Source organism: Colletotrichum navitas (assembly GCF_030913465.1).
Source record: "Colletotrichum navitas strain CBS 125086 chromosome Unknown LY79scaffold_1, whole genome shotgun sequence".
In the NCBI taxonomy this organism is placed as follows: domain Eukaryota; kingdom Fungi; phylum Ascomycota; class Sordariomycetes; order Glomerellales; family Glomerellaceae; genus Colletotrichum; species Colletotrichum navitas.
Window position 1 is genome coordinate 1,970,065 of NW_026850547.1, and position 25,115 is coordinate 1,995,179.

Below are 25,115 nucleotides of genomic sequence, written 5' to 3' on the forward strand. Positions count from 1 at the left end.
AGACGCGTATATCAAGGAAACCGCCAGATATGTCTTGTACCGGAACATCGATGGCAATATGAGGATCCGGCATTCTTTGCGAGAAGGGATATCGGCATCAACACACTGCTTCTTTGGATACTTCCCAAGGCGTGGCCATACCGATCTGTGGTTCTTGCCCAAGGCAGCTCCGATGCCATCCGGATTGTGCGTATTCAGTCAACAGACAGGAGCTGCTGAATCAGGCCCTCAAACCCCGCGTACCGCAGCAGGCGGGGGAATTCATCTCGAAGCCATTTGCCATGCCGTCAATCGGGGACTGAACAGTGGCAGGGATGTTCACCTAGAAGGCTGCCAGGTAGAGGGTGAGACAACCGATGACACAAGACCTCTCAACGAGGAAATGGAAAGCCTCCTATCCCTCGTCGAGATTGCCAGACTTGGGTTTAGTCTTGTGACGACTGAAGAGAATGCCGAGTTTGAGTTCGACATCGGCGAGAGGGACACGAAAAGAGCATCCGACAGCTCTGTAAGACCCTTTGCGACGTCTATCGGCTTTGAGGTTCTCATCCGACCAGATCCAGATGACAATCCTATCCGCCCTCTGGCCAACGATGCGCGCTATCACTTCAAAAACCAGGTTTTCGGAGGAAGGAAAGAGAATGGGCTATTTTCATCCACGAGCAACGGCGGATTGGTTTCTGGACTTCGCCTGGTCAAGCGCCATCATCCACCAAATGTATCGGTGGTTCCAGACCCGCATCCTGGAGCCGAGGCGGAGGTCGTTGGGAACCACAGAAGTCCGGGAGCAGCACAACTTGGAGGGACTGGACCAGCTTCCGCACGAGAGGCGGTGTCTCGTGAGATAGCGCGCGATATCTGTGAGGATGGTCGGCACCCCGAGCTCCAGCAGCAGGAAATCTCTGAACTGGGGCAGCGACGGGGACAGGCAGACTCACAGCTGGAGGAGCTACTGAGAAGTGCGGGACGGAGCCGAGTCCGACATGACCGGATGCAGCGACGCCACGAGGAAGGGAGAAGCCCTCGGAGACGCAGGATCTCCGAGTATGGCAAGCAAAAGAATGCTGTCTCTGCTACCGGTCAGGGTCTTCCCACAAACCCCGTCAAAGGCATCCGAGGCAGGGTTTACCGTAGCCGCATAAGCCGTTCGAGTTCCGAAGCCGGTGGCAACCCCCAGACCTGGCGGTCCGAAAAGGAGTCTAGCCCTCAACAGCAAGCAACCTCCTGCTGGAAAATGCGGCAGGAGGCTCTCGCAGCTTTAGAGGGGCGGATACGGACTTCGGCCGAAACGAAGGATGCAAAAGAAAAGCGAGCGGGCGATCAACCGGATGGTTTTCATCGAGTACCGCCCTCGCCGAGCATGATGAGGGTTCTCTCTCACATGAGAGGAAAGAAAACAAGTTCAGGTACCTATTTGTGAAGTAGGGGCTGGCGTCTGGCCGTAGAGTATTGGCGTATTTTTTACTCGGTATGTCTTCACTTACATGGCCTCACAGTGGCAGGAGCGAAATGGTATCGGCAATGACGTGGGAAACAACAAAGCCATACGCCCCTGACGATGTTGTTGAGTGTTTGCAGCTCACCGGCGTAAAGAAATCGACGTCTTCGCCTACTGATGACATTCAACCCCTGACCTCATTGCAAATGAGCAACTTCTCTTTGTACGTGATGTTCTGGGATGACGTTTGATACAGTCCTTGGTCCTCTCGTAAATGGTTGTCCATCCGAAACGACAGCATCGAGCAGACAACCCAGCTGCCAGAAGCCTCCCAACGCCTTCCATCTTACCTAGCTTCGGATGTGGCTTCCAGCTGACCGATGCGGGAAAGGGCTGATCCAGTCCCGAGATCCCCGCCACTTCCATCAAGCCAACCTCTAACTAATTAATATCGAGTTTGGCTCAGGCCTGGTGTCAATAAAGACGTGCCTATATGTGATATTCTGAGAGAAAACTCCACATTGCTTTTGCGCTACCAAGGGCGTTCAGCTCAAAAAGCCATGGGCGATCCCGTTCCGGCCATGATGTCCTTAATGACTCTCATCCTGATGGCGACATATCGCGCAAGCACAGATGGTCTTCTGAACATGGAAGAGGTCGACCTGGTCGAAAACTGGGATGTACCGACGCCGGCCCCTGATTGATCGCCTAGCCTCTGCCAAGGTTGCGTTCTCAGGAACGTCATAGGGCAGCCCCCCGAAACGTGATACGCTTGGTCACTGGGTCGATCTATATTCTCTAGCAAGATCGTTGATAGGCACATTTTTCTCCGGCATGTAGAACCTTATGTCTCGGCGGCTCAGACAGAATGGACACACACCTACCCGCATTGCCGCGCTGATCGGATCGGATAAGGTGGGGGGCAAATGCTTAAGGGGCCGAGAGAAACCAAAATTGACCTTATTTATTTCCCTATCTATCTAACTTATTGACGGGTATGCCGCCTCGTCATAACTGCCTTTGAAGCGACCCTTGACGAAAGACGCAAACAGAGAATGCAGTAGCAAAGGGGAAGGAGAGTCGGACACAAGCAACGCGGTAAGAGGCTTGAAGCCTTCACGCCAGAATGGCTTCCGGAAAATATAAGGGCCATTGATCATCTCCTGACGATCTTGGAACAGCCTTATCGACGCTGCCGGATATTGCTAGGCATTGCCGCGGCATCACATAACCCGAGAGACGTGTGGTATACACTTCAAACCGGTGATCGGCAGTAGGGGTAACGGCTGGCTCAGAGTGCACTAGCTCTGACCGCAATCCGTCATCCCCGCAAACATCAGCAGCCCTTCGTCCGTGCTGTCCCGGCAGTAGGTATGAGTGGACATGAAGATTTGCGACCTTCTGTATGGAGAGTATGCAGTAGGTAGTTGAACGTAAATTGTGATACTCGGGAAGCTTCTGACGGCCGTTCGCAGATGAGAGGCGCAAATGAGAAAGCAAGGGGAAAGATGCCACGATCCCCTGCCGGAAGACGACGAATGTCTCAGTTTTGATAGCCAGAAGAGGCAACGCTGTGGAAGGATAACGGGTCGTCGATCGGCCGCGTTTGGTATCGAGAGCTGTGGAAGGCGCTCGGGCTGAGACTTTCGCCCTCCCTAGACCACCTTGGTCATCATGCTTGACTTTTGGTGCCCACATATGGGCCCAGCGGTTGACTCGCGATGTTGATTTTTGAAGCGAGCTGTTAAGGATTTTTGCAGGGAATTCATCTATAGCCTCACAAGCTGGACACGGTCAGCAGGGCATCAATGTGAACCCCACGTTGGGGAATTCATTGTTGCTTTAGCGCCAAGGTGGGCAGGCAACGTGAGTGACGAGGACGGAATTTGGACTCGATGATAACAACGACGAACGAAATGAGAAGCTAGCCGAGTGAGAAAATATCAGGTCATTGACGACCAGATCGATTATAAAATACCTCGTCTCCGGCCCTCTTGATGGGAATATCTATCCTCTCATCAGTACACCACACCTTCACCACAGGATAACCAGCCTCTTCAATTCTTAGTTCTCAAGTCTTCGGGACACACTCTTCTCTTTTTCAAAGACATTTACCTTTCATCTTTGGAACCTCAAATCATCAAGATGAAGGCCACTCTCATGCTCACCACCCTCTTCGGCGCTGCCGTCGCCAGCCCAGTTGCCATCGCCAACGTTAAGGTCACCGAGGTCCAGGAGCGCGATATCGAGCCTCGCGTGTTGTCAATCCTTACCAACCCCATCCGTGTCTCTGCCTCCCTGAGCATCCCCACCTCGACCCCCCTCCCCAGCCAAACCGCTCCTACAGGCGACCCCACGAGCCTTACCATGGCGATGAAGAACATACTCCTCAATGCCCAGAATGCTAGTAAGCTACCCCGACTTGGCATACTGCACTGGAGTCAGCCAATCTAACAAGTCGCTTAAGATGCGGGTATGGGTGGCGGCCTCAGCCTGCCTAACACTGATGCTCTCTCCAACAATCCTGTTGCTTCCATCGCCAATGGTTCCATCACCATCGACCAGCTCCGTACTCTAATCAACAATATCGTGACTCAAGTCCTGGCTGCCATCGGCCTCGGCCAAAACCTTTCCCCGGATCTCAGCACAGATCAGCTCAAGCAGGTGGCGACCATCTTCGATGTGATCCAACAAGTCCTCACTGCCCTCAAGTCACTCCCCAATCTCACCTGTAAGTTTCAGCTGTGGCCATCCGTTTCGACCGATCACTAATATTATCAATCAGCCCCTAACGGCGTCTCCGGCGCTGATGTTCCATTGAACCTGCAGCCCCTCCTTGATGCTGTCTCCGGTATTCTCAACAATATCGCTCAATTACTTACCGGCGCCACCGGTGGCTTGTTGGACGGACTCCCCAATTTCTTGAGCAGTCTCTTTGGCAACAATGACATGGACAATGTCTTGAGCAGCCTCCCCACCGTTTAAATAAGTCGATAACCATAACCGCTTCCACTCTTTCGGGCAGGCTACTCTGCAGCTACGGAACTGTACGACTCATACCGAGTTCCAGCATCTCGACGATAGGCCGGATCGACTTCAGAACCTGGCTTGTCGCCTCGCTCTTTAACACCCAACCCCCCTCCATACATCATATGGCTTTATAGTGTAGATGACTAACTTGCGAAGACTTTTTGAGAACAACTGAAATTGTGGGTTCAAACGGTGGAACCATAATACTAATGGGGACCTTTAACTTTGTTGCGGGTAGTTGCTCGTCATACTGGCTTGCAAGATGCCCTGCCTGTATCTGGAATTATCTTTAATTGCCCTTTTAGCGGCTTATTAATTTCTCTTCTATTTGCCCCCCCAGAACTCACAATAAAATATGTCGATCATTACAGTTATTGCGGTGATGGCGTCATGAGCTGGTGACAATGGAAATGTTTATGAAAAAAGAGAACTATAAGAGGGAGTTCTGTTGAGCCTGATTCGGACAACAATGTCTTAATATTCCAACGTTTCTTTCTTACCTATTCCAGAGTCTGTCTGTGTTGTTTCAATGTTGCTTTTCCCACGGCCTGGCAAAGGTGAACGAAAGGAGTGACGCAGTCGACACAGAATCAGATGAACGTCACTGGTCGTTGCATTGGATGAATACGCCTCGTTCAAAGCATGAATCTGGTGCATTTGTGGATATATGCGATAAATGCATATTAAGGCCAAGCCATCCCAGTGGGCCCGATTCCTGGGCCCGCCTCTCATATAGCGACATCGTTATCGGGCTTCCCCACCACGATCGATCACGCAAGTCGATACCCGCAGCCTTTCTCAGCTTTAGCTACCGTATTTCTGGCTACCACTAATGAGCGAAATCGCGACGCCAGCCACCCCCCCAAGGGGACGGCTGGCCCCTGGTCAGGGCTTGCTGCTAGCCTAGGTCGTGCATGTACACTACCTAGATACAGCAGCTCGATAGCGTTCCGGCTCCTAAGAAGGCGCAGTTCAGGGTCACTTCACTTTCTCGTTGGATGGTGATCTCGGGCCCACAACCGCGCCTCTGTGGCATGTATCTGTCATATTTCGGAGTTATAATGGAGTTTCAAGAGCAGATTTGGAGGTCCACCGAACATCATCGGTTTGGACGGGGCGATCTCAAGAATATGTCTTGGATCTCCTGAGTCCTATTTGAACGGCCCTTTCAGAGAGAGCATGAAGGAGGTTTCCTGCCGATACTAGTTTACCATGCAGATGCAAGAGCTTGTTTGATCCAAGTGCTGTTGCAACCCCCTTCGATCCTCGAAAGGAGGGTCCTATCGAGACAGGGGACCCTGATGCAGGCTGCATTAGGTCTAGACGCTGGGCCGGCTGGCTGGTGGTGACTGGGTGTGATGATGACGGACGCTGCGGCGCGGCCGGCAGAGCTCCCGCTCGGCGGCGCTTCCCTACACTATATCCCTCCCACCCGACGATCTTTCCCCTGCGGGGAGGAATGTGAGTTCATGACGGATGATCGGTACATACGCGCTTGCGTACCGGTAGCCCAACACACGACATCCACTCCCACGACCCTTTCCATCTCTTCCTTCGGCCGTCCCATCTATTTGTTTGCTTATTTGCTCACCACATTTGTTTCGTCAGACCAGTTCATTTCCAACGTCAAAAGGGGTGCATCGAGAGTTCCTGTGTCGATTGAGGCAGTTCCTCATGTGTTGGGCTCATGATTCGTGGCAGACTTTCGCGCGTAAGTGTTTCATGCACTTAGTACCGGTAGCAATCACGTCGTGCCCCCTTACTGTGTTTGCCATCCCGTCCCGGTTGGGATCTTCCTTGGCCCCTTTCTTCTCATACGGACAAACTCAATAATGATGGACTAAAGAACCATGCCACTCGCCCAGGATCGACGGCATCTGACTGGCTAAGCTGTCGTTCCCGCCGCCCATCTCGGCCAGACAGTAGGATCAGACCACACTCGCGCGGGGTAACACGAGCAAGGAGCAGTTGGCAGCCCCATGTCTACTGGCTCTTCCAGCTGTACCTGAGCAGCAGAGAGAGAAACAGGCCATAACGGATAAGGAATGGAGGATGAGGGGGCGCGGCGTTCGCTGTGCTACATCGTGCACTTCGACATCCGAGCAACCCAATGCGACTTGACTAATCATCAAGCCATCAAGCCCCCAATCATTCGATGTACGTACTGACCTGGTAAGCTCGCGCTACTACGCCGCTGGCGATGTAGGCGGACGAGTAAACACCGTCATCGTTCTGGCCGATGCATCGACAAGCTTTCCCGCATCCCTTGTGTCAGAGGGGTGGGCGGCAGTTTCATTGGTGAAGTCATTCTTGGAGGGGGTACGCCTCTGGCTTGGAAGGTCGAATTTGGCTGAGAGAGCTGAATTGCATATATACCCTCGCCTTCCTCCCATTGCATCCATCATTGCTGCAGACTTCTCGCAACTAGAAGCTAACGACACATACTCAATTGGCCAAGCACAAATTATCATCAGGAACACACAACCAAATCCAGTGCCCTTCGTACTGCAAAATCATCACAATGGACAGCGGAAAGACCTCTAACGCTCCCATTTCTCCTACCAGCCGCAGACGCGTAAGATTATCCAGAGCTCACCAATCCCTCACTGAAAGGCTAGCTAACCGCGACATATACTCTAGAGTTCCGGCACCCTCTTCCAAGGCCTCATGGACCAGAAACGTCACGAAGGCACTGCCGCCCGCAGACAGTCTATGACTGACTCAAAGCCCCCACCCGGATTCTTGGGCCAGATGTGGCATAAGTATGTTTGATACCTCCAGACTTCCACTCGGATGTTGCTGACGAAACTTAGCTGGACCCGTGGCCCAATCAGCCCCCCGAAATAAATAAACTACAATCATAGATATCATCAACATGTAAGATTTGTGGGGTTGAACGGTGTTATGGACCATTATCATAAGACTTGGGGGAGGGGTGTGTATTGTGGCGTTGGCCCTGAGATTGTATTGTAGCATAGCATTTCGCCAACATGAATAACGTTTCTTTCTTGTTTCCCAACCATACTCTGTTCAATTTTGAAGCAATACCCATGCTATTCTACGTCTTGTTTGGTGATATGGTAATGACTCCAAAGGTCTCATTTCGCTGATTATAATTTAACCGACAAAAATAGAGTTTGATCAGTATATATCGTTCGTTCTTGCTTCTCCCATTTTATTTTCAATGAGCACTACATTCATTGCGTTTTTCGTCATGGGACATTTCTTTCTTTCCTTGCTTCTTGTTGAGGTACAGAGAGATAGAGAGAGAGAGAGAGAGAGAGAGAGAGAGAGAGAGAGAGAGAGAGAGAGAGAGAGAGAGAGAGAGAGAGAGAGAGAGAGAGAGAGAGAGAGAGAGAAAGAGAGAGAGAGAGATTTGCAATCATGTCGACTTCGATTTGCTCTGCTTGACTCGGATCATGCCATGTATGTTGACGTCGTCGTCTCAAGAAAACCCGCGACATGGTGATGTTCCCTGGCTGGAGCATTGAAAGGAGTATGTTATCAAATCTGTAAGATGGAAGTCGCTTTGTTTTGTTGTTGCAGGCTTGAAGCGACTTTTACCATCCTAACATCAGCTGATTCGGTTTGCTGTCGAAGCAGTATTGCATTGGCATCATACGCCACATGATATCTAGTTTTAGGTGCGTGCGTGAGCAACGATCAAGATCAGTCAACCTGAGATACTCCGTGTCTAGCTGGCCAAAAATTCTTTGGGCGCCAATGTGCTGTTCTAACATCATCCAAGGGCTGCAAGGGAAGCATTGTGGACACTGAGGTTTAATTTGCTTCCCTCGCATCGCCTCGGAGAACAACGACTAACCAGTCGGCGAAGGGGAGCGAACATAGCATAGGCTATGCCGATACTGAGACGGGAACAAGGTGTCACATTGCATAAATGACACCCAATAGTATTCAATGTTGGGAACAAATGTCAGGCTTGGATTACGACTGTCAAGGCAAATTTATCTGAAGGGAATCAAAAGCCATCCCTCTCTTCACAGTAATCCCCCACCTGCTGTTCCCCACTATCACATTTGATCTGGTTCGGATTCCCAAAACCAGGAATGATGGGAGCCACTGCCAGGCTTGTGTTTCGATGATCCAGGAAGCTGAAAGTAGAAGAGACTCAAGAGTCATCCCTCTCTGGAACCGAACACCCCACCTGTTGCCCCCCATTTGACACAGTGACCGCCGTTATCAACCCCGAAACTGTGATCGAGCAGTGAGCTTTTTTCAACAGACACCTATGTGACTGTATCTGGGAGACGCGACCAGCCCAAGCCCTTGAACCCTCCGGGTTCCCATTCGCAAGCGTTGCCCCCACGTATCGGCACCCAAAGGGTGGTGGCGTAGATGGTGGGGTAGGTCCTCCTCGGCCGAGTCCGAGACGCTGGCTCCGGAGCAAAGTAGCTTCTGCCGCGAAGAGATCGTTGATGGTTATGATAGAACGATCTCTGGCATGCCGCCCTTACTATCGCGCTTATCTCCTTCAGAAAGGACCCCGCCTGGTTGGCACTGGGTAGCACATCTGCACGGCTCTGACGCAACAGCTGCTACCCCCGTCTGTCGTGATGCCGACAGCGGTTGTGTTACTCGATCATTTTCGACAGTCAGCCACCTGTTGGAACGACGGGATCTGCTCAACAGCGCGCAGCTGTCCAACCGAGTTGGTTGGAAGAGCAAGATGAACACAGTCGGGCATGTCGAAACATGCACTTGAACACAGTAATGCTCGGGAAGCCATAGGCCATCCACGAGAATGTCACTCAAACAGTGGACAGATCGTCCGCTGAGAGTTAAACCCAGGGTGAGAAACGACCGGCGTGGTCGATCTCATGAAACACAGTGAGACGATTACCGTGAAGTCGTCGTCTAGAAGTTCGTTCGAGAAACGTCAGTTGTTCTCGAGAATTCGTTTTCTCAACGGCATAAGAATGCACATGGAGCCGGTCCGAACAGCAAAACACGAAAATGTACATCGTGAGGTGTCGGATATCCGGAGCCAGAATGGCCAATGTAGGGCGCCGAAGCCGCCCTTCCGTCCAACGCTCATGATCCGAGCATATCTGGACTACTCAACGCCAAATGGCGTGTTGGGGTTGCTGGGGACGAAACATCGTCGTTCATGCCCAATGGCTCAGGGACTCGTACCCATCCCGAGCTGCAAGCCCGCCCGTTCGGTCCTCAACGTGCGAGAACCGAGGCCTTTTAACGTCCTGCCCAGGACAAATCACAAACAAGGCGCCGTCCTTCCCGGTTTCCGTATCCTGATGCATCGGTCAACGGCGTATGCCAGAAGCAAGGTTACATGACCAATGACTTACTATTCGCGCCAGTTAGCAGAAAGAAAAGACCCAACGACGAAGTCCCAGGCGGCCATGTCATTATCGTCGCAGTTCATCAGGGATTAGGTGGTGAATGCAGAAGTCTAATCGCTAAGGTAATGAGGATGCAGTCGTGACTCGTATGTCTTGGTTGCTCAGCCTTGGAAACGTCACAAGTCTATAGGTCGCTACTGTAATTCGTCAGCCGTATGCCGTCGGTTATAGAAACGGAAAACATACCAAGTGCAACGCCGTGACGAGAATCATAACCGTAATGCGGACCGTGTATACTCCAAAGGTCTCGTAAGTCGCTCGTTCGTTGCCTCGATGCAACCTGTGGGCCTTTTAACGTCCTACCCAGGACGAGTTGGCAAGATAACCAAGCAGATGGACCAACGGTCTATTCGTGTTGCGGTCATTCAGAGCAGGTAGGTGTTGGGTGTAAGTGCCACGGTATGCGTAATGCTCAGCATGTCTGACCACACGTGTCGACTGGCAAAGTAGAAATCGTATCAGAGACAAATTATGTCAAGGTAGCCGAGGTAAATGCGGGGCTCCGGCTGTCATCAACGTCAGTCGAGTGCTGATATAGATATTGTTAGAAAGATGCAATACATACTGTTGAGGTTGCCGTCGAGATTGTGGTGCCGCCAAAACAGGTCAAATGTCAAACCAGGTCAAAACCGTGTCTCCAAGTGTCCTGCTAGGGCAGGGAGATTATATGATCTTGCGTATCGCGTAAGGAGTACCTCCGCAGGTGATGCTTCAAAGAAGTCGGCCAGTGGAGAGTAAATACGCGCTGGGCTCGAGAAGGAGAATGGAAGAAGGCTGACGGAATGACCGCCAGGGAATCTTCACGGAGGCATAGTGCGAAGGGTGCAGCGTTGTTCGAGAGTCAATGAACAGAGGGGATGGGGGCGATATGTAGTTAGAAGACGAGAGAAGATGTGCGGGGGATGGGTCTTTAAAGGTCGAATGGAACCCAGCTCTTGCTAGTAAGGTTAGTTCACAGTGCTTTCCACAGCTTTCGGTGGACACGGTGGAAGGCGAGATGGGAACGCGATAGGCTTGACGAAGATAGCAGACAAGGCTTGGTTGATGTTGGGGATTACAAGGTCGGAAGGGAGAGAAACGGCAGAGGCAGTTACGTGAGCAGGAGAGGATACGACACGTGCCGAAAAGGTGCTTGGGCAGAGTGACAGTGACTTTGACAGTGCCAGGCCGGCTCGACGGCTGCGGATACACTGTACCTAGTACGTACCGTAGATGCCGCAACATATCGACTTCCCAAAGCCGAGGTTTCCTTATTCCATAACCGTGAAACGCACATCCACGCTGCCCATTTTTCTTTTTCTGTATCGTCAGGACCATTCTGGCCTCCAAAAAGAATTATCACTAAGAAACAACAGGGTTGGAAAGAGCCTTCCTAACCCGATCGAAGAGTGCCACTTTTGGTATCGGCTACCCTGACAAAGAGGACTTCGACATCGCGATGATTGCAGTCATTGTTGTCAGCGATCTACGTGAGCAACATTTTCCTAGATTCTGCTGTTATGAAAATATGGATTCCTTCAACATTGTTCTAATATCACTCTCCATGTCAATCTGATGACAAAGCCCTAGCATTAATACTGATTGCATCACCAACTCGTATAGTTGGAAATTGCTCCCCCTCCGTCACGGCTTTGGCCTTAGGCTCGTGTCCCATATGCGTACCGAAGTAAACCTTGCCGTCAAACCTCCGTACCTTGGCCAACGTCACAAATGGCTCCTGGTGCCTTTCACCAGTCTCTTGGTCGACGCAAACCATTTGACATCTGCGACAGGCTCCCATCATTTTGAACTCCTCTTCCCCTATGGTAAGACTCTCCCAACTGTCCTCGGTCCATGCTGGTTGTTCGGAATCCCGAGCCGATCCGATTACTAAGTTGGCACGAAACGACTCTGGTGGGACAGGCCTACCACCGTTCGCCTCCACTTCGCGGTTAAGGGCATGCAGACTTGCCGAGTTGATCATCAGGATTGGGCTTTCGTTGGAAAGCAGTATTTTCCCTGCTGGTTGCTCCGAATCTGAGTCTGGAGGAGATGGCAATTCCGGGAAAGCTCCTGGACATGTGTTCGGCGCTGCTACCTTGACTTGCTGATGCTTTTGCACCTTGGCTTTCGAGTGACGCATGCCGAGCCCTTGCCCGCCTGCTGGGAATCGGGCTAATACACAAGGCACGCCGAGAATTGCGCTGAAGAAATCGTTGACCGAAGAAGAGCCGTAAACATATGTCGTGACGGCGTCCCCACATACGCGAGACGATCTCGTTGGAAGCGAGCTTGGTGTCTCGAATTGACGCGGATCCGCGGAAAGAGGTACCGAAATTTCGTCAGGTAAATGCGATGCTTTGTTACCGCGGTAGGTGACGCGCAAAAGGCCGCTCTGAAAATCGAGGATAGGTGTGACCAGAGCCATTTTCGGGTACCGTTTCTGGCTGAGCGCTTGCCCCGATCCCTGGTGCACCAGGCACCATTCCCTGTCCCAGGCCAACCCTTCAGGCTTGACTTCCCAAGCCGTCCCAGAAGGTACACAGTAGCCGCCGCAGCTTTTGATGGGGTACACACTGATGCGCTGTACTTGAAGTTCCGCAGATGAAGCAGACATTGCAACGTGATGAACGCTGGTCGTTACGACTTCTTCTCGATAGAATTCCTTCACGAAGTTGACCAGAAAGACAACATCTGAAAGTGTACTCATTGCGCCTAGACTTGCTCTGATTACGCCAGTAGGCTTCCCGGCAATGATGTCTTGGTCCGTCCCGCAGCGGAAACCAGATGAGAAATTGTTTCTCATCTCCCAAGGGCCCAAGCCAAGTGCTGAGGCAATACCTCCTGGGCTGCATACCCCGCCAGTCCGAATGTGCAAGTTCTTCAACGTTGCGAGTTTCTCAAACTCGTGTAAGCTGACCCAAGCGCCGGCGGGAGTGCGCACGTTGAATGATAAGATAGGCCCGCTTTCTTCGGAATCGGAGATTTCGTTACTTGGCTGAGAGTAGATGGTGCAGACCGACTTCCCGTTGCCATGCTTGAGGTCGGCCAGTCCATCATACAGGCGAGCTGTTAGAAAACTGGTATGCGATGCCACGCAAGCCATGCTCCCAAAAAGTTCCGCATGAACATCTAACGCTGCATCGAGTGCGAGAATGTTGTGGAATGGTAAAGTGCCATCCTCCAAACGCTCATGCAGGAATGTCGATTTAGGTGAATGCCACTTCTCCTGTCCACAGATTACCATGTCCACAGTGCCACCGCCGAAATAGTGTCTGTGATTGAATATTGGCTCGGCCTGTTTCCTCACGATCAAAGCACCTAGATCTGGGAAGCCGAATATTTTATAGAAGCTGAGAACCGTGAAATCGGGAGCCGTTTCCGAATTACTGAGATCCAGAGGCGTTGTCGCGACAAGTGAAGCCGCGTCCAGCAGTGTGAACACCCGCGTCTGTGAACCAGTAGTCGATTGCCGTAATAGAAATGGCCACAACAGGGAATAGCGTCGGCCATCCATGTGAGACTGGGCTGTGTATGCAAACAGCGTATGCGGGCCTGGGTCACCCAAGCTAGAGGGGAGTTCTCCGGAAATCCAGCTCTGCACGTTGTCGTTTGTAACACACGCGCTCACGCGTGCCTCTTCACGAACTCCTATGATGCTCGTGTGGCAGGCTTGGTGATACGCAAATGAGAACCCCCCGGGTAGAGCACGAAAAGCCTCCGACACAAGTTTGATCCCGGCAGTGGCATTCGATACAAAGACCAAGTCGAACCCGTCGGGATCAGCGTTGAAGAAGTTGAGAAGTTTCAGGCGGATGTCCTCTATCCGGGATGCCGTGAACTGAGAGGACGGCGAAGCTGAGTGCGGATTGCCCAAGAGATTCGACATCATTTCCGCAGAGAACCTGTCGATGAGAGACTTTGAACATAACGTTGATCCAGAATGGTCAAGATAGACCGAATCTAGTTTCATGGGTTAGCACGTCAAAACATGGTGGGATTGCAGGGAGACGACATCACTTTTGAGCATGGGATACTCTCTTTCCCTGAATTCCTCCACCCGGGAGTTGTAACATCGCTTCGCCGTATCAACCATGTTGGCAGGGAATGATGCTATGGACGGGTCCAGCTTAGAAACAACAACGGCAAGGTGACTAGTAATGTTGGCTAAAATCGAGCCAAGGGAGTCGCAAGGTTGGATAGGGACGAAGTCGCTAGTTGCCCCGCGACTTCAGTATCTAACAAATGCTCCGGATTAGGTGAGATGATAAGCCTGGCCAAGCCCATAGCCATACGGTGGACAGAGAGACTGAAGCAGCGAGACGGTGAATTACATTGCGAGGAAGGTCAGAACGTTCAGGCGAGGCCAGGAAAACAAGAGGTGTTGCAATATCAAGAGAGGCGGCTTGGTCCGGCTTTCATGATGGAAATCACCGGGCACCTCCGCTAGTGTCTCGTTGATTGCCACTCTGTTCGTGGATCACAGTGTGGCTAAGGATGATAGGGGGCAACACTGTGAGCTGAGTTGTGTGCTCTTACCCTCTTAGGTAAGCTGCATTACATGACTGTCTGACAAAGTGCACGGTCCCGCGAGAGCACGGACCATCATCCACGTTAGAGCGTGGAACCGTGTTTAATTGAAATCGCGAGAAAGCGCGCTGCGCGACCCTGGTATCGCGTCGTTCCCCGGCCATCGTACTGGCGCGCGCCTACCACTTTAATTAAGAGTCTGCAGTTCCACATGGAATCGCAAGCTCCCACACCCGAATCTTCCTACCTCATCCGCTGCATGTCTCCTTCTATATTGACAGCAGTCTTCTCAGTCACTTCCCCATCATTGTCAACCACGGCTGTCTACTTCCTATACCTCATCATCAGTAGTAATGTCTCGTCCTTCACTTGGCAAACGGACGAGGTCTGTCCAGGATCAGGGTAAGTTCAATCACGTCTACCCTGCTGCTTCCGAAGTACTTGTTCTCACAGCTTGCACAGGCGAGACCCAGCTTCCCGCTAAGCGCACCAGACGGCAAACTCGAGCTGCACTGCACAATGATGAGAACGCAGATCCCGAGGGGGCAGCCACTCCCGAGCTCGACTGCCAGAGTGACGACAAGGCCTACGTCGAACCGGCCGCGAAGAGCATCAAGCGTTCTCGTTCCCAGACTTTCCCAAAGACGATTCCGATCACGCCCCAAACCCCACGACATCGAGACGCCTTCGCCAACTCTCCCTCTACGCCCCGGCAGGCGGTCAAGTCTGCTGGAAGGCTCTTCCAGAGGTTGACGCCTCAGTCTCCTTTGACGCCTGGCTCTCTTCAAACCATTTACCACTCTGCTCGACAACTCTTTGCCCGGGGTGCCGACCCAGGCCAACTTGTGGGACGCGAAAGGGAACGAGAGCAAGTAGCCCAATTCGTCCAGCGGTGCTATTCTTCGACCCCGAGCGGATGCCTCTATGTCAGCGGTCCGCCTGGAACAGGAAAGAGTGCGATGATCAAGGAGATCACAGGAGAGTTGACACAGTCCACAAATGTACGACAAGCATATGTCAACTGTATGAGTGTCAAGTCATCCAAGGACCTTTATAACACCTTACTGGAACTCATGGGGTACGACAGTGACCTCTCGGAAACTCTGGCCATGAAAGAGCTGCAGAAGGTTTTTGCGACGGCGAAGAAGGACTCGCCTGTCTACCTGCTTGTCCTTGACGAGATCGACCACATCTTAACCATGGGGTTGGAGAGCTTGTACCGGCTATTCGAGTGGTCTTTGCAGCAGCCGTCGCGACTGGTCTTGGTCGGCATTGCCAACGCACTCGATCTCACAGACCGTTTTCTGCCACGACTTAAATCCAAGAACCTCAAGCCAGAGCTTCTTCCATTTCACCCGTACTCGGCTGCTCAGATCAAAAGCATCATCACCACGCGCTTGATGACTTTGTTGCCGACTGACAGCAAGGAGAAAACACTCCCCTTTTTCCACCCCGCAGCCATTGAACTCTGCTCCCGGAAGGTGTCGAGTCAAACAGGAGACTTGCGGAAAGCCTTCGAGATCTGTCGACGCGCGCTGGACGTTGTCGAGTCAGAGACCAGGCGCCAACACGAAAATGAGGCAAGGGAGAAGGTTCTACAGATGACACCGTCCCGCAAACCTCTTGGCGAGAATGTCAACATGGCTGGCTCCAGTTGGTCCTCTAGGAGCGTCTCTCACGTCGCGGCGACGTCTCTCAAGGCTTTAACGGTCGAGAGCGCCCCACGAGTGCTCCTCAAACACCTGAATCAAGTCACTCAAGCAGCGTTCAGCAACGGAACCAACCAGCGACTGAAAGCCCTCAACCTCCAGCAAAAGGCGGCACTTTGCTCGTTGGTTGCCCTCGAGAAGCGCAACCGAGCGGCAAAGATGGCCAGTGGTTTGACCACACCCACCAAATCGCAGACGCTGGCACCTACAGTCAAAACTCTGTATGATACGTATTCTGTTCTTTGCACGCGGGACTCGGTTTTGCACCCGCTGTCAAGCTCAGAGTTCCGAGAGGTCATCGGAAGTTTGGAGACATTGGGTCTAATCAGTCCCGTCGATGGGAAGACAGGTAGCCTTGTGGCGACACAAACACCAAGCAAGAGAGGACGAAAGTCGGCGCTGCCCACAGGAGAAGACAAGCGAGTGGCCAGTTGCGTCGGTGAAAAGGAAATGGAGAACATTGCTGAGGGCGTAGGTGCAGGTATCTTGTCGAGCATCCTCAGCGGCGATGCACTGGATTGATTTATGGGATGCAGCAGGAGTTCTTGGGGTGCATTTTGCATGGCATTGGAGTTCAGGAAAAAGCATGACACGTGGGGTTTGAGGAGGATCTGTGGCGAGCTGTCCATCACAGCCAGCTAGCCAAGCATTGTATATCGAAGAATTGTGTGGATATTGAAGCGAAGGCGGAATGATGACCTGTTGGAGGTGCTAAAAATCAAGTGACGGAGAATGGCCAACATGGGAGATGCCCGGACAAAGGGTACCGGGGGGTGGTGGTAGTGTAAGAGACATTTGGGACGAGACATTAATAGCATGATACCAGACGGTCAAAACGAAACAAGGCTTGTTGAAGTAGCTGAATATGACCCGTGCTGTAGAGATCTAGCGCACGCCCGGATGTGAAGTGACGAGGCGAAACGGGGATGAGGTTACTACTACCTTGGTGGGGGGGAGTGTATCTCTATCCGCTACGCTGGCATCGCTGTTCCTGATTGGAGGATAAGGTGTTTCCCTCCACAAGCCAAGAAAAGCTCCATGCTGCACTCGATACCTGGGTAAGATTCGCTACCACTACCAACGGTGTAAACAGGATAAGTCAGATGAGTTATCACTTATTTGTGGCACGGCGTCATCTCGATTTGTGGCTTTGGCTGGCGTGTTCATTCAATGAAGTGGGTGTGTGTTTAAGAAGTATGTGGCTTGAACCAGTTCTGTCTCATGAGTCGAGGTTAGGTGTAATCAGTTTCACACTTTTCTATTGTCTCGTAAATAGTAATAAGTATAGTACAAGTTTTCATTACAAGCGTAAATCCAATAGGCAAAGCCAGAAGTAGATGCAAGGGCCATTCAGCTGTGATGCCTTTGGACTTTGGTAACGGAGACACGGGATCTATAGGTAGGAAAACAAAGAGCAGCAAAGAACGCATCTGTACTAGGTCTCATGTTGTGCTACCGTTCCCCGATCTTAAGCAACAGACAGAACTGGAGGGTGCTTGGAGCGCACCATGTCCAAACCGTGAATTGCACCGGATGGACTGGAAGGGTGATTGCACCGCGATCTGTTCCTTTGCGAGTAGAGAAGCGGTTTAGATGGTCACCATCGGTTGCCGGCATCCCCATGTAAGTGGCGTTCAGCCCCTGGCAGCTGCGAGATGGATGGTAGGATGGGTGGTTTCCATACAATTGAGCAGACCAATCCACGCATCTCTGCAAAATCGATGTGGAGAAACCACAGCATCCTGAGACGGGTTCTCATAAGATTCTCAAGAAGGACCGCCGGGCAAGCTTACATAGTAGAACCCAAGGACTTCAACGGACCAGCATGCGTCACGGGCGTCACGGGCGTTGCGGGCGTCGCGGGCGTCACGGGCGGCAAGCACGACAGGAGGGGGGTTTACATGTGTTGTGTACCTGACAGAAGAGGACAGGCCGCGCGGTCTTAACTTGCTTGTTGGGCTGCAGCAGAGGTTTACCTGGGTTCCCGAGTCTCGACTCTCAAGCCTTAGTCAGGCAAGTAGCCTCAGTGACTCTCTCTTAAAATCCAAGTCAGGACGGGCAGGCACAGGGGGACGATGAATCGGGTGATGCTCTGCTGTAACTCGGCAACCCCCGTTTCCTTCTGTACTACCTACCCATGTACAATAAAATTCAGTATCTGCGCATGTACCTACTTTGTCCAATGGCCGCAAAACGTCCTGACTCTTTCTTTCTTTCTTTGTCCCCGTCCGCTTTCCTCGTGGGTCCTGGTTGCTGCTCTCCAGAGATGGAGATCCAGTCCACACAATTCACAATCCCCAGTCGCATAGGTGGCCCAATCTAGCCAGGTTCCCTTAGAATGAATGTCCCCACATCGTTCCTTGCCGTCCTTCCGCATGCTTTGACTGGGGCGGGCCTCTGCTCGATGCTGGTGGTGGGATCAATGAACTCAGGCAATGGAGCCGCTCCTCCACTGTCATCCAGACTCAGCGTTGTCACTGACACGGGCTCTATTCTTCGACCCCGAGGCCGTCCGTCCGCCCGTCCACTTGCTTGGAATAAACCCCCTCCCCCTTCTCCCCGCCCTCGTCCCTCTCGTGCCTTTCAAAGTACACTACTCCCTCTCAAGACGACGCCCCGTTAGTCAGTTAGTCAATTAGTCCAGTTTCGTTTGGGAAACCAAAGTCCGCAGCCGCGTAATACAAATATACATCCGGCACAGCCAACGTGCACAGTAATTAATGGTTTACATACAACGTGGCCCCGACCCCTCCCATCGCCCCAACTTCTCATGCCTTAGGCTGTTCTGCTCCTAAATTCCCCCGGCAACACGGGCAATCTGAGACTGTGAACCCTCGAGATTTCCAGAAAAAGCGAAGCTTTCTTGGCAAGGCTCTCTCTTCGCTCTTGGCATATGCAACCAAGAAATCCGCTTCCAGCATCTCTCGGATCCCAGCCTGGCATTCCATCGCCAAATCAATTCTCCTCTTGCTCGGCCCTATTGAAAGCACAGCACGCTCAGGTCCCTTGACCATCCCGACACACCGAGACCTCGTGGAGCCGGTGCCCAGCTGCCCGAGCAGCCGTTTCTACCACCACCGCCAAGACGACCAAGACACCCTGAGTCGCTCTGCGAATCCCCTCGTTGCATGCCAACGTCGAGGGTGCCGTCGTCGCCGTGGTCGTCGCCTCTGCTGCGCCTCCTCCCTACCTCCTCCCGCCTCCTTCCATCGTTAGTCGCTCGGCCATCCCCTTCACGTCCTTGACGTCCTCCACCGCTGCTTACGTTGCTGTCAATCACGACCGTCATCGTCGCCACCACCACCGACGACTATCACCGACTCCGACCAATCTACGACATAGCCAAAGGCCCGGCCCGCAAGTCGTTGCATACATGGGCGCATACTCGCAATCCAACGGCTCCGTCGAAGAAACAACCTCGCCCGCTCGTTCGTTTTTCTCTCGTTTCGCCCTGTCCAGCCGATCGCGTTCGCGTAACCTCGCCGACTTCCACGTCCGCCCCAACGACCCGCACCGCCAGTACTCGGCCGGCGACCACGTCCATGGCGCGGTAGTCCTGACTGTGGTCAAGCCCATCCGCATCACTCACCTTACCGTCGCCCTGCATGGTTATGTTCGCGTGCACAAGGGGCCGGCTGTCAGTGAGCCCCCGATCGCGAAGCCCGCCCTGTCCGGTCGGTCGTCGGCACAGTATCATGGCAACGGCTACGCTTCTCTCTTCCAGGATGAGCAGGTACTCAGCGGTGAGGGGAGGCTGGAGCCTGGGAAGTACGAATTCAACTTCGACTTAGTCTTCCCTGGGAAGGGCCTGCCCAGCAGTATTGATGTATGACCAGACCCCTCCGCTGGCAAGATGAAACGCAGTACTGACGCGCCACCACTCTCAGTTTGAACGAGGCACGATTTCCTACATGATAACAGCGACTCTGACGCGCCCGACCTCGATATCTCCCACATCGTCTTGCGATCGAAAAATTCAGTTGGTGGAGAAAATAGATATCGGACCCCTCGCGCCTCCTCGCCCCCGGACTATCTATCTCGAACCGATATCTAAGAAATCGAGACGCAAAAGAGCAGCCGGGCCTGACAAGGCTTCCCTCGCACCGGACGTGAATGACAATAGTTCCGACGCAGAACACCATGATGCTGAGCGTGCAGTCGAATCCCCAGCGCCCGCTGAAGATCGTTCCCACGATCTGCAAGATCATCCACGGAGCCCAACGCATACAGACATGCAGAGTGAAGTCAGTGGCGACAGTACCGTTAGCTCGAGCACAGGCATCAGCTTGGCACGAGCAGAGCCTCAAATCGCCAGCAGTTCGCTGTCAAATTCCAAAATGCAAGCCGTCGATGAGAAGACGATTACGGCCACTATCGAGATGCTCAAGGGTGGTGCCTTGCCAGGTGACACGGTATCAGTGAAGGTTTCGGTCCAACACATCAAGCGGATCAAGAGTATGCATGGTGTTATTGTAACCATGTACCGACAAGGCAGGGTCGACACAGCACCGCCCGCCTCCATGTTTGCCGACATCATGTCGAAGGACGAGACCCGCAAGCTTGCGAAAGAAGATTACTACCCGCGATCGCGGACAGGCCTGGGTGGTCTTTCATTGACATCTACATCGTCGCTCAGTGTTTTCCGAAAGGATTTATCCCAGTCTGTTGCCCCTCTGATTATCGACCCAGCAACGATGGAGACAACAGTGACGGCATCGCTCAAAGTGCCCGAGGACGTATTCCCAACCATCAAAGGCGTGCCCGGCGACATGGTGAGCTTCAAATACCAAGTGGAGGTTCTTGTTGATCTGGGCGGCAGGCTTGCCAATCAGCTGCAAGGGGGCGGTCAGCCGAGAGTAGCACAGTTCGCGCCGGGTTCCGGTGCAACTGATGGCAACAACGCGGTGCTCACTTCCTGGGGGGCAACGTGATAGATACGGATCGGTTACGACGTGAAAAGGGAGTGATATCGGTCGTTTTTGAGGTTGTCCTGGGCACGACAGACAGCACGCGGCTACGTGCCCGGAGTAACACGTTGCGCACGTTCCAAGCGCGTGAGGTCTCTTTCAATGGGGAGGTTTCCAATCCCTGGCGTGCTGGTGACATTCACAGGGACGACGGCGAGAGCTACTGGCCGCAACCAACCCCTCAAATGCCAGTATCTCTCAGTCGGCAACCTACAATCACGATGCAGCCTACTAGCCCGCCAGATGATATGCAAGCGCCAGCTTACGTGCCCCCCCACAAGTCTCGGACGAGGGTAACTTGACGGAGAAAGAGCGGGCACGAAGGCAAGAGGAGAGACTCTTACCGAGCCGGCCACCCCAAGGGTCAGAAGCAGGCCCGTCTTTCGCATCGGCACCGGAGCCGAACATCTACGACGCCGAAGACGAGTCCTCCGAACCGCGACCCCATCATGGAATGAACGGAATAGAGGATCAACCTTCGGCGCCGACGCTCGACGATATTTCGACGGCTCGTGAAGCTCGAACGGAAGACAAGCAAGAACTTGAGCGGCAACGGTTGCTAAATGAAGCTAGTGCGCCGCCAGAGTTCCCAGACGACTACGACGCCGGACCCAGTGCATCAGCGCCGCCAGCAGCCGCCGCCGAGCCATCGGCGCCGGTATTGACGGACGAGAACGACTACGGGCATCAGTACAGCTACGGCACAGAGGCAGGCGCGAGACAATCCAGTCACCACGCTGTGGGGTCAGAGCCATTGCCGAGGTATGAGCGATGAAGCAGTGGCGCATGGACAAGCATGAGGGCATGAAGGACAAATGGTTGAATGGTGTATAATAAGTCTACACGTGTATGTGTGTATGTGTCTGTGAGTGTGAGCGTGCGCGCGCGCGCGCGCGTGTGTGTGTGTGTGTGTTCGTGTGTGTGTGTGTGTTGAGCATTTGCGAGTGCGCCATCTACAAAGTACTATATAGAGACGAAGGGGTGAAACGACCCGAGAGCAAAATACACCAAACGAGTAGGGCATGTTTGAAAGCGTCTTGTTCGCATCTGTATGCATATGTCTAATGTTTACATGCCGAAATATCTTGGCCTAGATAAACAAGCAGACGACAAGCAGCGCGTCTGCCAGCCGCATATACAGTCGGCGGCTATCCTTCTTGGCACGACGCTCTCCCGCGTGTGTGCAACACCACACACATATCTACACACACCCACCCCAGCACCTGCGACCGCGACCCATCTCATGTCACTCTGTCCTCGTCAAGATGGAGTGCGAAACAACGTGTAACAGGCCATGGGTGGATGAATGGCCTGCTGGCATGTCGATGTGCTACTTGCTTACCTTGGGAGGTGCTCCACTTGTTCCGTCCCAACACCTGAGGAGGGAAGGAAATGTTCGTTCAAAAGGCTTAGCTTGACGATCAAACAATTCACCTCCCACGAGGTCGGGGAAATTCCACCTCGACGTTTTCCCCTTGTCTCTCTACACATGTCGCCACGGCGGAACCCGAGAGATCCGCGCGAGCGGGTGAGGGGGAGTTCCGTTTTCCCTCGTTTCCGTTCCGGTTTTCTTGCCTAGTCATTTTCCTTCCATTACTGAGTACTCTGTAAAGGGTCAGGAGGCGCGCGGGTTTTTATTTTATTTTTGAGGCCCCTGTCCCACCGGTATAACAGGTAACCGAGAACGAGATAAACTGTATTGGGAGGGAACAAAGGGGCGTGCCCGGTTCGGCCTCGGGAACGGCACGACCTAGACAGACTCGTGTGGGCATGGGCGTGGACTGAGGTTAACTTGGATTGGTTTTCTTTCTCTAATATAAAACAGCGGCGATGGGACGGCGGCGTTTGGCTTCCAGTCGCAGGCCTACAGAGAGCTTGGGAAGCAGAGGGCCCTGCACGCTTGGATTACGTCGTCTCATGTGGCGTCAACGCAGTTGGAAATGGGCCAGGTCAGCTGGCCGTTTGGGGAGGGGGAGGGAGGTCACTGGAGTACGAATGTGGTGTGCTGGCAGGGGCCTCACCACCTAGCCCCTACACTAACAGGTGAGAGAAACCAGGGAAACATGACTGATGATGGCGGAGGAGGATGGTGTAGGTGATGACATGGAAGCCGATGTGACCGGGACGGCAGGTGGGGTAGGGGAGGGAGAGAGTTTGAGCCCATCCCGTCGAGACAGCCGCCGCCGCAAAGCTTGGCAATGCTTAGACCCCCGTGTTTTCTTAATTCATTCCTGCTCAACCTTCAGCCCTAGTGGTGTGTCTGGCCCGGCATCGGTTGCCGCAGGTCATTGCTTGGTAGGTCGGTCCGGGAACGCAATTGTTTCCATCCGGCAACTCGAATGGCTGGTTCTTGCTAGATTGACTGGCTTCGAAAAGTGCGAGTGCATCGCGGATTGCCCTACGTACAGGGTATTTGGCACGTTTTCTGGATCCGTGGCTGAGCCCTTGTACACTACTGCTACTCAGTACAGGGGGGCTAGCAAGGCTTAGCTAACTAAGTAGTGTACACTAGTGTATTTCGTAATCGTCGGTGAACGGGTTGTTCCTGCTGGCGGGTGGGTGGTGGGAGAATGACGTGGAAACGCGCAGCAGCAGCGGCCCCTTACCTAGGTAGGTAGTGCCGAGTTCATATGCCCAAGGCTACGGTGGATAGCGGTATGTGTGCGGGAATCTCCCTAGCGGATCTATTTCGATGTACCGAGTCTTCAAACTGTGACAGATGACGTTTTTCATCGCTTCCTTCGCCTGTCTCAGCGCTTTTCCTCGATGCGTGATTTGATCCTCTGGCGCCAACCTCTACAGGCACATTTGAAAAGAGGCCATGTCGTGGCGCAGAGGTGATGGAAACTGTTTCTCGTAGACGCGGCCGCTTGGTGAGCGGCGCATGACTCCCCTCTCGTCTTCGTCTTGTGTATCTTGAGAACGCGCTACACGTGGGCACAGCAGGCAACCTGGCTCATCAAGGTCTACGCGACAAACGAAGAGTGAGGACAGCTCGCCCTCATCATCGTTATGGCATAGGCGCTGATGGCTGAGCACATTTCACGCCCAGCCGTGAGACGTAACGCAGACGGCGGACGGGCCATCGCCAGAGGGTCCTCGCACGCCCCTTTCCCTCTAGTGCGCTGGTCTTCAACACTCGTTAGAAAGGAGATGATGACGATGACGAAGAACAAGAAGAAGAAGAAGAAGAAGAAAAGGCTAAAAAGAAAGCGAGCCAAACGGGCGGATGCAGACGCGGCATCACCATCGCCACTTGAACCACGATACACTCCAATTGGATCACGGGTCCCCCCCAATCGTGGCTGGCGCTGTTACCTGCTGCTGCTGCTGCGGCGGCGGCGGCGGCGGCGATCGCTGAGTCGCTAAGGCATGCAGCTGTAATTCAGGCCTGCAAGGAACTGTCAGCAAGCTTTCTAGACTCCACCCAAAGTCCCTTACCGATCCTACACTAGGTACCTACCTAACCTACCAGTAGTCCCGAGCTGCTGTTGCAGCTCCCCGAGCCAAGCACGGAGGACCCCGTAGCTCGTTCGGGATGGGGTTCGCGGGTCTTTCCATCAATCACTCTGTCAAGTTGCAGACTCATCGATGGCGCAGTGTCTTACGCAGTGGTCCTTACTAGGCCCTCGTAAGAGAAAGCTACTGGTTGCATCTGGCCCCCGCAGTGCCCTCGCTCTCCCCGAATCGGCAGCGGAGGTTCGCAGAGTGCCCAGACTAGGTACGTGGTAAGGTACCGGTGGTTGGCGCTGGGTAAGGGTACCAGAGTACCTCCGCCCGGGCTGCCAGCAGCTTTGCCAAGCCTGTCGATTGCTTGCTGCAACATGGATCCGGAGAGTGGAGGGCGCCCTTTTATCCCGCCTTTCTACCCACCCAAAGGTCTCAAGATTTCTTTTCGTTTCATACACACGCAACACACTCAACACACACACACACACACACACCAACCTCATATATATATCTGCCTTCTTCACATTACACCTCGGGTTATCTCGGGCGTTGTTCGAAAGCAGTCGTTTTCTCTAAATAGATCTATCGTTTGTTCGTATTGCTTTTTTTCGAAACCAAACGTCAATAAACA

General features: G+C 53.1%; 9 protein-coding genes across 9 annotated transcripts; 5 read left to right on the forward strand and 4 right to left on the reverse strand.

Annotated features, from left to right (window-relative positions):
* Positions 1–16: 16 nt before the first annotated feature.
* Positions 17–1,669, forward strand: LY79DRAFT_534048 (uncharacterized protein). The gene has a single exon (XM_060556399.1). It carries the CDS (start codon positions 59–61, stop codon positions 1,418–1,420), a length of 1,362 nt encoding a protein of 453 aa, XP_060421067.1. The 5' UTR covers positions 17–58; the 3' UTR covers positions 1,421–1,669.
* A 769-nt stretch (positions 1,670–2,438) lies between these two features.
* Positions 2,439–3,524, reverse strand: LY79DRAFT_24486 (uncharacterized protein). Its single transcript, XM_060551779.1, has one exon. The coding sequence runs from the start codon at positions 3,134–3,136 to the stop codon at positions 2,555–2,557; it is 582 nt and encodes a 193-aa protein (XP_060421068.1). The 5' UTR covers positions 3,137–3,524; the 3' UTR covers positions 2,439–2,554.
* A 59-nt stretch (positions 3,525–3,583) lies between these two features.
* Positions 3,584–4,423, forward strand: LY79DRAFT_574852 (uncharacterized protein; the record flags this gene model as incomplete). Its single annotated transcript, XM_060559643.1, has 3 exons — positions 3,584–3,845; positions 3,906–4,169; positions 4,224–4,423. The coding sequence occupies 3 exons, from the start codon at positions 3,584–3,586 to the stop codon at positions 4,421–4,423; spliced, it is 726 nt and encodes a 241-aa protein (XP_060421069.1).
* Positions 4,424–5,150: 727 nt separating this feature from the next.
* LY79DRAFT_534078 (uncharacterized protein) lies at positions 5,151–5,886 on the reverse strand. The gene has a single exon (XM_060556400.1). It carries the CDS (start codon positions 5,780–5,782, stop codon positions 5,591–5,593), a length of 192 nt encoding a protein of 63 aa, XP_060421070.1. The 5' UTR covers positions 5,783–5,886; the 3' UTR covers positions 5,151–5,590.
* A 996-nt stretch (positions 5,887–6,882) lies between these two features.
* On the forward strand, positions 6,883–7,809 carry LY79DRAFT_534082 (uncharacterized protein). The gene is made up of 3 exons (XM_060556401.1): positions 6,883–7,043; positions 7,109–7,230; positions 7,282–7,809. Exons 1-3 carry the CDS (start codon positions 6,990–6,992, stop codon positions 7,313–7,315), a joined length of 210 nt encoding a protein of 69 aa, XP_060421071.1. The 5' UTR covers positions 6,883–6,989; the 3' UTR covers positions 7,316–7,809.
* A 3,586-nt stretch (positions 7,810–11,395) lies between these two features.
* Positions 11,396–13,924, reverse strand: LY79DRAFT_503886 (MOSC N-terminal beta barrel domain-containing protein; the record flags this gene model as incomplete). The annotated part of the gene is made up of 2 exons (XM_060553450.1): positions 11,396–13,791; positions 13,849–13,924. 2 exons carry the CDS (start codon positions 13,922–13,924, stop codon positions 11,396–11,398), a joined length of 2,472 nt encoding a protein of 823 aa, XP_060421072.1.
* A 567-nt stretch (positions 13,925–14,491) lies between these two features.
* Positions 14,492–16,950, forward strand: LY79DRAFT_596371 (cell division control protein). Its single transcript, XM_060561792.1, has 2 exons — positions 14,492–14,760; positions 14,821–16,950. The coding sequence occupies exons 1-2, from the start codon at positions 14,712–14,714 to the stop codon at positions 16,587–16,589; spliced, it is 1,818 nt and encodes a 605-aa protein (XP_060421073.1). The 5' UTR covers positions 14,492–14,711; the 3' UTR covers positions 16,590–16,950.
* A 2,490-nt stretch (positions 16,951–19,440) lies between these two features.
* On the forward strand, positions 19,441–21,809 carry LY79DRAFT_585943 (arrestin; the record flags this gene model as incomplete). Its single annotated transcript, XM_060560562.1, has 4 exons — positions 19,441–19,893; positions 19,955–20,971; positions 21,028–21,300; positions 21,327–21,809. The coding sequence occupies 4 exons, from the start codon at positions 19,441–19,443 to the stop codon at positions 21,807–21,809; spliced, it is 2,226 nt and encodes a 741-aa protein (XP_060421074.1).
* Positions 21,810–24,284: 2,475 nt separating this feature from the next.
* LY79DRAFT_24708 (uncharacterized protein) lies at positions 24,285–25,080 on the reverse strand. Its single transcript, XM_060551810.1, has 2 exons — positions 24,498–25,080; positions 24,285–24,425 (listed from the first exon to the last, which is right to left on the reverse strand). Exon 1 carries the CDS (start codon positions 24,985–24,987, stop codon positions 24,607–24,609), a length of 381 nt encoding a protein of 126 aa, XP_060421075.1. The 5' UTR covers positions 24,988–25,080; the 3' UTR covers positions 24,285–24,425; positions 24,498–24,606.
* Between the last annotated feature and the right edge of the window lie 35 nt (positions 25,081–25,115).